The sequence below is a fragment of the Terrapene carolina genome, unplaced genomic scaffold (genome assembly GCF_002925995.2).
Source record: "Terrapene carolina triunguis isolate 2854851 unplaced genomic scaffold, T_m_triunguis-2.0 Scaffold22789, whole genome shotgun sequence".
NCBI classification, from domain to species: Eukaryota; Metazoa; Chordata; order Testudines; family Emydidae; genus Terrapene; species Terrapene triunguis.
Genome location: NW_020687140.1, coordinates 741 through 11657, shown reverse-complemented (window position 1 = coordinate 11657; position 10917 = coordinate 741). Strand labels below are relative to the sequence as shown.

Genomic DNA, 10917 nt, shown 5'->3' with positions numbered 1-10917 from the left:
CCGACTGACCAACGGCAGCTGCGAAATATGAAAGCGGCAGCTTAGGGGCCCTGCCCCTCCCTTCATATCCAGCTCCTCGCAATGAGGAGGGTGTTGGTATCTACCAGGGAATTGTCCCTGGACCCTGCCAGGGCTCCATCTCCTGTATCAGCCCCTGGCTAGTAGGTGTGTGAAGGATCTGTTGGGAGAGACCAGGGGCTCTCTCTTTGTCCCCTCACCTGGATGTTTCCTGGATGCTCTGGTACTAGATAGATTCATGGAGGGCAGGTCCATCGATGGCTATTAGCCGGGATGGGCAGGGATGGTGTCCCTAGTCTCTGTTTGCCAGAAACTGGGAATAGGCGACGGGTGAATCACTTGATGATTCCCTGTTCTGTTCATTCCCTCTGAGGCGTCTGGCACTGGCCACTGTCGGCAGACAGGATACTGGGCTAGATGGACCTTTGGTATGACTCAGGCTGGCCGTTCTTATGAGTGGTTTGGGGGTTGGCCTCTGACTGCGAGCCCCTCAGAGCTTCCATTTGATTGGCTCCTTTCCCCCATGAATAGTGGAGTTGTGGCTGGGGCAGCAGGCACTGAGTGGGGGGCACCTGTTGTTTCAGGGGCCGGTGAGCTTCGAGGAGGTGGCTGTGTATTTCACCGCGGGGCAGGGGGCTCTGCTAGACCCCTCTCAGAGAGCCCTCTACAGAGACGTCATGCAGGAGAACTATGAGAACGTGACCTTGCTGGGTAAGGGTTCCTGTCCCCTCGGTTCTTAGGAGGGGAAATGCAGAGTTAAGGCTTATGGCATCCCCACAATGCAACCTCTACTCTGCCCTGTTTCAGCAACACCCCAACAAGCCAGTGACACACACCCTAGCGCTCTGCCCTCCCCTGCTACAGGACGCTCTGGGAACAGCGCACAGGGGCAGCACAGCATGAAGTCTGACATCTTCTCTTTGCTAGGGCAAAACTTGGATTTAGGTTCAATGTGACAAACAGAAACTTCCGACCCCTGGCCGGCACTCACCCACTGATCCCACTCCACACAAACCAGCTCGGACCTGCAAAGTGAGATCACCGCTTTCCCCTCGCCCCGAGGATTCCTCCTGAGTCACAGACTTCGCTCAGCTCTCACTGAGCCCTGAGGATCACTAGCACATATGTCACCAGGATGCTGACAATCTCGGTGACAAGACCTCACCCTTGTGAACCTTCACAGACCCAGCCTCCAGCCCTTAGCACGGGCATGAGGCAGACTAGGCCTCCAAGTTTTACATGCACCTCTCTTCATATCACAGTCACATCTCTGCCAAGCTGCTCCCAGTCATCCACAGCTGACACACATGCAGGAAAATGCTGGTATTCCGATCCGTGGAACACAACACAAACGGTGGCATGTTCTTCTTAGTCGTTTTTCATAGCTGTATGTCTACCCTAGAGCTTTTCCCAGCATAGCTGTGTTGGTCAGCGGTGTGATTTTTCACACCCCCATCACACAGAGCTAGGCTAGCAAAAAGCCTGGGCAAGACTGGGCAAGAAAGTGGTTTTTTTAGTTCAGAGAACTTTAAACTATTAATCTTAACACAAACATTTTGGTATAAAAGGGCAAAGCTTCCAAGAGGAACTTCTGCCAAATGCAAGAAAAATGTACAACACACGTAGTGTGAAAGCTATCGGAGCTCGGGCTCAGGCTCCAGTTCATGGGTGTCGTTCAGGTTCAGTGGCCACAGCCCATCCCCTTGAGCAAACCTTTCCCTGGGCCAGCAGATTGCTGGCAACCCTCGCGCAGTTCATAGGGACGTAGTCTGGCAGCACGTGTGCATTTCCATGTCAGCGACTGCTCAGTTTGGCTTGTGCTGCTCTGAGATTCCAGATTCCGCAGCTATTGGCTTTCAGAGCTGGTTTCCTGCAGAAGACAGGGGTGTCCTGTATTAACAGAGCTCAACGCCAAGTGACTGTGATCAGTCCAGGGACAATTAGAACCACAGTTTCAGCCCCAGCTGTGTGCAAAAAACATTTCAAGACCAAGATGATTTTGTCAAAAGCTACCTAGGGTGGTGGGGTTGAATCTCAGGAACATCTTTAACCAGTCACCCCATACTGGGACCAGTAACCCGTCCATGAATGACTATAGAAACCAGCACATTTCAAGACCATCTGAATGCACCTGTGGAATTTAGGGTAGTTAGAATAGTTGGTTTTTATGCAGAAAATGATGCTTCTGTGGACTAGCTGTTGCCTCTGGGGGAGGTGGATGACCTACCCCAACAGCAGAACCTTCCCGTTGCTGAGTATCTACACTGACCCACTACAGCAGTCCAGTCATGGTGTCTCAAGTGTAGACAAGCCCTGAGATACGACATTCGGTGACGCCCCCCGTCCCTCCTATTCCTCACTGCGCTGAATCCCACCAGCCCGTGCTCAACGGTCCCAGCTCTCCTACAACTCCCCCATTCTCTCGGGGTTTCTCTCTGGGATGAAGAAGCAGGTCCAGGGTAACTTCCCCTCTGGCTGGGGCCTTAACTTCCTGGAACGTGGAGTTTCTGTCTCTGTGTTTTAGGAGCCCTTTTGCTGAGCAGTGTCTGGCTGTGTGTGTTCCCAGCAGAGATGGGGAGAGTTAAATCCCTCATACGCAGAGTCTCCTGCACCTGGGGAGCTGCCCCCAGCCTTTCCCTGCTGTAAAATGGGCTGGGGTTAAAGTAATCGAAACGTCCCATGAATTCCCTGATCTCCCTTGTTTTCTTTCCCCTGAGCAGGGTGTCCAGTTTCCAAACCTGATGTGATCTCCCAGCTGGAACGAGGGGAGGAGCCGTGGGTTCCGGATCTCCAGGGCTGTGAAGAAGGAGAGATCCCCAGAGGTGCCTGCGCAGGTGAGGGATCATTAAACCAACTCAAAGCTCTCAGTGCCCGAAGGAAACAGCTGGGAGTCCCTAAAAGCCTTGTGAGCTCTCGGGGTTCAGGAGTATCCCCAGGAGGCCGTGTATCCTCAGGGCAGCTGTCGCTCATGGCTTCCTGCGCATCCTGACTGACACCTGGCAGAGCTCCCTCCCTGAGGGGATGTGGAGGCAGAATTGTTCCCCTCCTCTCTCCCCTATGGGGAAGAGTTGTGGAGAATCCAGCTACTAGGTTTCTTTTCTGTCTCTCCAGCTCTAATTTTGGTTTGTTTTCCCCTTTCCATCCCTGTGTCTGAGGTTTCTCTCTCTGTCCCAGCAGGTGCTGGGATGGTGAGTGAGGAGAAGAAGCAGAATCCTCAGCAGGAAGATTCTGAGCAAGTGGCACCACATGGGGGATTATCGCACGGCTCCAGAGGGAATGTGTCCCGGCATCGTGTGCAGGGCAAAGCCTGTGAGAGTCAGCACAGGCCGAGAGGGAGCAGAGAAACCAGTCAGCGGAGAAAGTGGGTAACTCCATTAATTGTCAGGGAACTCACCAGGACCTCCTGGAAACCACAGCCCAGCCGAGAATACCCACAGGAGAGAGAAAAAACACATGCACTGAGTGTGGAAAACATTTCACTAACCACTCAGCCCTTTTAAAACATCAGAGAATCCACACAGGAGAGAGACCCCATGAATGCAGTGAGTGCGAGAAAACCTTCACTGTCAACTCAGACCTTACTGGACATCAGAATATCCACAAGGGAAAGATACCCCATCAGTGCTCTGAGTGTGGAAAAACGTTCACACAGAGTTCAGCTCTTATTACATATCAGAGGATCCACACTGGAGTGAGACCCTATGAGTGCCATGAATGCGGGGAAAAAGTCAGTGTCAAGACAGCCCTCAATACACATCAGAGGATCCACATGGGAGAGCACCCCTATGAGTGCTGTGAGTGTGGGAAACTGTTCTGTCAGAAATCAACCCTAATTACACATCAGGCAAGGCATACAGGAGAGAGACCCTATCAGTGCTGTGAGTGCGGGAAGGGCTTCAGTGTGAGTTCGGACCTCATTGTACATCAGAGAATTCACATGGGAGAGAGACCTTATAGATGCTGTGAGTGCGGGAAAAGTTTCACCCGGGGCCCACCCCTTACAAGACATCAGGGTGTTCACAGGACAGCGATGCAGCGTAGAAACATTGTGTAGGGCAGAGAAAAGACTTTTTTTTTTAAAACACATTTGCTAATTCCCACATAGTGACCTTGTGGTTTGTTTGCACCATTTGTGTCCCTCTGTTCTCTCAGACCCCTCGTGTGTTCCCCACTTGTGCCTTTTACAGGTCGCCCTTCTCTGGGGTGAGTCCCATGCTCCTTTCCCCCAACTCCTTTCTCCTGTGAGTCATGGGAGTGTGTGTCCTTCCAGCAAGGAGTTTCCATCAGCCCCAGGTGGGGGAAGTTGGGGTGACCACAGGTCGCCTCACTGAGTGAAAATGGACATGGGGTTTGTCTTCTGCTCTAGGATTTCCCTGGGCGTCGGCGTGCTGGAGGTAGCTATCCTGATGTAAACACAACGCTCTGTTTGCAGTGCTGACATAGCCCGGGCACAGGGGTTGGGGTTAACTGGCATCTTCCCCTTTGGCCTGTCCTAATGGACACCCATTTTCCTGGTCTGGACAATCCCTGAGCATCACGTTTATATTGTCACCCCAGTAGCAGAGCGATTGTTAGTCACCAAGTCCCCCCTTTGCTGACAAAATGTCTCCTTCCCAGTTGTGCTCACGCTGGTCCAGGTTCTGGTGCTGGGCAGCAGGTATTTAGTTTTTTACCATTTTCCTTATTTAAAATACATTTCCATGTAACAAGGAGGAGCAGGAGTGGGACAGATGGATCATTTCAGCCTCTGCGAGGCCAGAAGGCAATGGGGCGAGTCGGAGGGATCCCTCCTTCCCCATCACCGTCACTATATCTGCTAACTCCAGCAGCACTGGCCTGTGTCTGAGGCACAGTGGAGTTTATCCTCCTGTATTTTGCCCCCCTCCCGCCCCCCCCACTCCCAGAGAGTCTCTGCACTTAGGATCAATTTGATCCTGTATCCAACTCATTAGAGCTGGAGATGAGTGTCCCAGGCCTGGGTGGGGAATTCCAGTGGTGCAGGCGGGTGCTCCGGCCGGGAGAGAGGCCTCTTCCCAGCTGTCTCTCCCCGCAGCAGCACCTAGGCTTGCGGGGGGCGCCTCCCTTCCCCCCCGTATCAGCTGCAGGGCTCGGCCCACAGGATAGGCGCCTCTCCCCGGCAAGGCCAGCGCTGGGTTCAGGTCTGGGCAAGGGCAGCTCAGCCTCAGCTGGGTTCGCGCAGGTTGGAGGCCGGGATAGATTGGGGCTCAGGGAAGGGTGACTCTCCCCTGGCCAGGGCAGGCCCCCGGGTGGGTTGTCTGAGGGCCCATGCGGCGCTAAGGAGGCTGTTGGGTGGCTGCGCGGCTGTGCAGCTTACAGGGAACTCGGGCTACTTGCCCTGTACTGTAGGTGTAAGTGCTGTTATTGGGAGGAAGAAAAATCTGTTGTTGTTTTTTCACATATATTGGAAGTTGAAAACTTGGTTTACAAGCACGGCCTTAATCACGGAGACGTTCCCGACACCCACACACTCCTCCTTGCGTCTGCTTTGTACAGTTAGACTTGAAGCTCCTTCCCCTAGGAGCTGCCTCTCACGATGTGTGTGTCTAATACGACACTGAGTGCAATAGAGCCTCAGTCTTGGGTGCAGCCTCTCAGGGCCGTCCTTACCCATACGCAAAGTGCGCAGCTGTGTGGGGCACCAGCCCCTGCTCCGCCCCCACTCCCCTGAGGACTCCAGAAGCGGTCGGGCCTGCCCTCACACATAAGTAGAGCGACCCGGCCCCAGCCTGCTCCGCTCCCCGACTCCCAGCCGCACCGCCGGCGAGTGCTGGGGGGGGGGGGCGGTTCCCCCGTCCCCCAAGCTTGGGAGCCAGGGGAGCAGAGCAGGCTGGGGCCGGGTCACTCCACTTCCCACAGAAAGTGGCCAGCCCCTGTTCCCCATGGAGGCCTGGGGTGGGGCCCCACATAGCCCCCCTGTAGGGCACCAAAATAGCTCGGGACGGCCCTGCAGCCTCCGGCTGCTACTGTGTTAACAAGAATCCTGCTAGCAACAGGAACAATGACTGTTCAGTCAGAGCAGACACTCCGCGAGCAGGAAACCCAAAGCGCTCAGGCTGAAGGGATACAGTGTGGGTTGAGTGGGGCAGAGAGAGCCGGGCTTTAGGGCTCCTTATCTCTCTGTGGCCTCTGTTGACATCCCTGGCTCACTTGCCTGTGCCCAACCTTGTCATCACAGCAGTCAGGAGACGCTGCCCCTCCCCCCATCATTCTTCTTGGGGGTCATTCCTGCCCCTTTCGAGCTCAGGGAGTGTTCACATGACACTCCTAGGCCAGGTCTCGTCTCTGGCTCTGATGCAGGGAGCTCACAGTGCTCAGCCTCAGCTGTCTGGCTCTGAAGAGCAAACCCGGCCGTCTCCCAGCCCTTCCCCCACTCCTGACCGGATCTCACAGCTCTGCAGGCATCAGGCAGCAACTTCATTCCCTGTCTCAGCCTCTGCCTCTCGGCGTGAGAATCTAGCTCGCACGCTCAGTGTTTCTGCTGAGAGAGATCGAGAATTGCCATTGTTCAAACAATCTCATGACACAGGGTTAGACAAAGGTTGAAGTGAAATACAATTTTAAAAAGGCTCTTCAGGCAAATGATCGTTTGTCTCGTGAAGTCCTCAATAAATCTGAGCTACATCCTGTCAAACTAAGCTAATATCAAAGTATGTGACCAAACAGCCTTCACCAGGAGAGAAAACCCCCAATTCAGGATGGGCAATAAAACACTTGCACATTCAAAAATTGAAATCTCAGAAAATCTTTTAAGACTCAAAATCAGGGAAATAAATTTACCCATTTTCTTATGAAGTAGCTAAACCTGCTTCACTATTCATCTCATTATTTGGCTGTATTAGTTACAAAAGTTTTAGCATCACTATACTAAAAGAGAGAGAGAGAGAGGGAAAAAAAATAACCCAAACGACACATCTACAAATGATCTGAACTAGCCTAGAAAAAGCCCAGAAGCAATTTTCTCAATAGCTGGAACCAGGGCTATAAGATTGGACAGGTCACTCTGTGCTTTGAGGCTCAGTGGGAATTTCCTGCCCACTCCCACGTCTGACACTTTCTTTTCCAACCCTCAGGAGACTGACTTAGGATCATAGAAGATCAGGGTTGGAAGGGACCTCAGGAGGTATCTAGTCCAACCCCCTGCTCAAAGCAGGACCAACCCCAACGAAATCATCCCAGCCAGGGCTTTGTCAAGCCTGACCTTAAAAACCTCTAAGGAAGGAGATTCCACCACCTCCCTAGGGAACCCATTCCAATGCTTCACCACCCTCCTAGTGAAATAGTGTTTCCTAATATCCAACCTAGACCTCCCCCACTGCAACTTGAGACCATTACTCCTTGTTCTGTCATCTGCCACCACTGAGAACAGCCAAGCTCCATCCTCTTTGCAACCCCCCTTCAGGTAGTTGAAGGCTGCTATCCAATCCCCCCTCACTCTTCTCTTCTGCAGACTAAATAAGCCCAGTTCCCTCAGCCTCTTCTCATAGGTCATGTGCTCCAGCCCCCCCCCCCCCCCAACATTTTTGTTTCCTTCCCCTGGACTCTCCAATTTTTCCATATACATTCTGTAGTGTGGGGCCCAAAACTGGATGCAATACTCCAAGTGTGGCCTCACCAGTGCTGAATAGAGGGGAATAATCACTCCCTGAATCTGCTGGCAGTGCGCCTACTAATGCAGCCCAATATGCCATTAGCCTTCATGGCAACAAGGGCACACTGCTGACTCATATCCAGCTTCTCATCCACTGTAACCCCTAGGTCAGGGGTCGGCAACCTTTCAGGAGTGGTGTGCCGAGTCTTCATTTATTCACTCTAATTTAAGGTTTCGCGTGCCAGTCATACATTTTAACGTTTTTAGAAGGTCTCTTTCTATAAGTTTATAATATATAACTAAACTATTGTTGTATGTAAAGTAAATAAGGTTTTTAAAATGTTTAAGATGCTTCATTTAAAATAAATCGCAGAGCTCCCCGGACCGGTGGCCAGGACCCGGGCAGTGTGAGTGCCACTGAAAATCATCTCTTTTGGCCCAGTCCTTCTTGAGAGTGGGAAGGGGCTTGGACACCAGCTTAAAGCCACATCTGCCCAGGGCAGCACAGCACAGTGTGCAACGCAGGGGTCACATTTCAGTTATTTACACGTTGTGAAACTTAACCCTGAGGTTCTCAGCCCTGGGAATGAGACTGTGGAATTCCCCAGCCCATGGGAAAGATCATGAGTGAAAATATCCCCCAGGGTTGTTATATCCCTGAGGGACCATCTGTCTCTGAGTGCTGGGGATAGAATCAGGACCTTTCACTGCCAGGCCTCTGCTTACGACCAGGACCAGGTCAGCCGTGATCAAGTATAAACAGTGAGTGACAATGAGCCTTAGCCCACCTACTGTTGTTAATGGGCAAGGCGGTAAGACCTCAGTGTACAACAGTGGCCTAATTTTGGGTACCTCCATTTATCTCTTTGAACTACAGGGCTGCAGGGACCTTGTTCCAACTGCATCTGGAGTCCGTGGGCAGTGCAGGGGTCCAGCCCCTCAGAGAACCAGCCCCTACGCACTTCAAGGCAGTATCCCAGGTTTTGCCCCTACATCAAGAGACATTCCTGAAGTCTGGACCCAGCCCACCACTGTGCTCTGGCTCCCATGCTGGCTAGCGTGGGCCAAAGGGGCTGTAGGGAAGGTGTAAAGCCCTCCCCCACCCTGGGAAATTCCTCCAACAGAGGTGCCACTTGTGCCTCCCCCCAGCAGCTGCAGGCCCAAGGAGTGTTCTGGGGGAGGGGGAGGCATGGACAGGCTGGAGGAGGAGGGGGTGGAGCAGGGGTAGAGGGGTGTGGCCAGGATGAAGCTGCACCTCAGTCTTATACCCTGGCAAAGCCCCTAACACAATTAAAACGAGTGCAGCACTTTACTCAGCTGAGCTGCAACCTCTGTATTAACCATGTAGTTAAAGTGCTGCAACATCGCACCCAGGGAACTAGCTGCATCTGCAGCAGCATCTCTGCTCAGCACAGCTTCCCCACCACAGCTGAATTCCCTCCTTCTCCCAGACGTCTGCTTTCCAGACTCCTGCCCCAGACCCCCTCGCTCTGGTCCCAGATCCCCTCCTGCAGTGGAATGGACACGTGGCCGGAGAGCCCTGGACACTGGAGTTCTCTGTTTATCCCACACCATGGACCCTGCAGGAGCGCTAGTGCAAGCTCCCCTCACCCGCTGCCCTTGGCCATTGGCTTGCAGCCCCCAGCTGGGGTAGAGGAGCCCATTCTCCGTGGACCAATGAGTCCCTGGTCTCTCTGCTGGGACTCACAAACAGGGAGAAAATCAGAGCAGGCCTTGCTGGGTGTGGTTGTATGTGACGGGGTCACCTACCTCACTAGGGCCCAGGCTGAGATCCCAGCACATTCCACGCCAGCCCCTGACCTGCCATCAGATGGACTTTCAGCCTCTGTCCCTGTGGTGGGGGGGAGGCATTGGGTCATTGCCCTGGGGGCCCTGCTGGGCGAGGGAGGCGATTTACCTGCTCACACACCCAATGGGCTAGTTTTACTTTAGTTATTATCTTTGAAAAGTCATGGAAGATGGGAGAGATTCCAGAAGTCTGGAAAAGGGCAAATGTAGTTCCCATCTATGAAAAGGGAAATAAGGACAAGCCAGGCAATTACAGACCAGCCAGCTTAACTTCTGTACCAGGAGAGAGAATGGAGCAAATAATTAAGGAAGCCATCTGAAAACATCTCAAAGATAATAAGGTGATAAGCAATAGCCAGCATGGATTTATCAAGGACAAATCGTGTCAAACCAACCCCTGGTAGCTTTCTTTGACTGGGTAACAAACCTTGTGGATGGGGGGAAGCGGTAGATATGCTATATCTAGACTTTAGTAAGGCTTTTGATACAGTCTCACGTGACCTTCTCATTAACAAACTAGGGAAATACAACCTAGATGGAGCTACCATAAGGTGGGTGCATAACTGGTTGGAAAACTGTTCCCAGAGAGTAGTTATCAGTGGTTCACAGTCAGGCCGGAAGGGCATAACGAGTGGGGTCCCACAGGGATCAGTTCTGGGTCCGGTTCTGTTCAATATCTTCATCAGTGATTTAGATCGTGGCATAGAGAGTACCGTTACAAAGTTTGCAGATGATACCAAGCTGGAAGGGGTTGCAAGTGCTTTGGAGGATAGGATGAACATTCAAAATGATCTGGACAAACTGGAGAAATGGTCTGAGGTAAATAGGATGAAATTCAATAAGGACAAATGCAAAGTACTCCACTTAGGAAGGAACAATCAGTTGCACACATACAGAATGGGAAATGACTGCCTAGGAAGGAGTACTGTGGAAAAGGATCCAAGGGTCATAGTGGACCACAAGCTAAATAAGAGTCAACAATGTAACCTGTTGCAAAAAAGCCAACATCATTCTGGGATGTATTAGTAGGAGTGTTGAAATCAAGACACGAGAAGTAATTCTTCCACTCTACTCCACGCTGATTAGGCCTCAACTGGATTATTGTGTACAGTTTTGGGCACCACATTTCTGGAAAGATGCGGACAAATTGGAGAAAGTCCAGAGAAGAGCAACAAAAATGATTAAAGGTCTAGAAAACATGACCTATGAGGGAAGATTGAAAGAATTGGGTTTGTTTAGTCTGGAGAAGAGCAGACTGAGAGGGGACATGAGAACAGTTTTCAAGTACCTAAAACATTGTTACAAGGAGGAGGGAGAAAAAATTTTCTCCTTAACCTCTGAGGTAGCACAAGAAGCAATGGGCTTAAATTGCAGCAAGGGAGGTTTAGGTTGGACATTAGGAAAAACTTCCTAATTGTCAGGGTGGTTAAGCACTGGAATAAATTGCCTAGGGAGGTTGTGGAATCTCCATCATTGGAGAT

General features: G+C 51.9%; 1 protein-coding gene across 1 annotated transcript; it reads left to right on the top strand.

Moving 5' to 3' along the window:
- The first annotated feature begins 695 nt into the window (after positions 1 to 695).
- Positions 696 to 3918, top strand: LOC113408723 (zinc finger protein 90-like). Its single transcript, XM_026662109.1, has 3 exons — positions 696 to 729; positions 2739 to 2852; positions 3196 to 3918. Exons 1-3 carry the CDS (start codon positions 696 to 698, stop codon positions 3516 to 3518), a joined length of 471 nt encoding a protein of 156 aa, XP_026517894.1. The 3' UTR covers positions 3519 to 3918.
- The last annotated feature ends 6999 nt before the right edge of the window (positions 3919 to 10917 follow it).

Coding starts and splice junctions, on each gene's coding strand:
- LOC113408723 (XM_026662109.1), top strand. CDS start 696: ATGCAGGAGAACTATGAGAACGTGACCTTGCTGG. Junction 730..2,738: donor TGAGAACGTGACCTTGCTGG/GTAAGGGTTCCT, acceptor TCCCCTGAGCAG/GGTGTCCAGTTTCCAAACCT. Junction 2,853..3,195: donor CCCCAGAGGTGCCTGCGCAG/GTGAGGGATCAT, acceptor CTGTCCCAGCAG/GTGCTGGGATGGTGAGTGAG.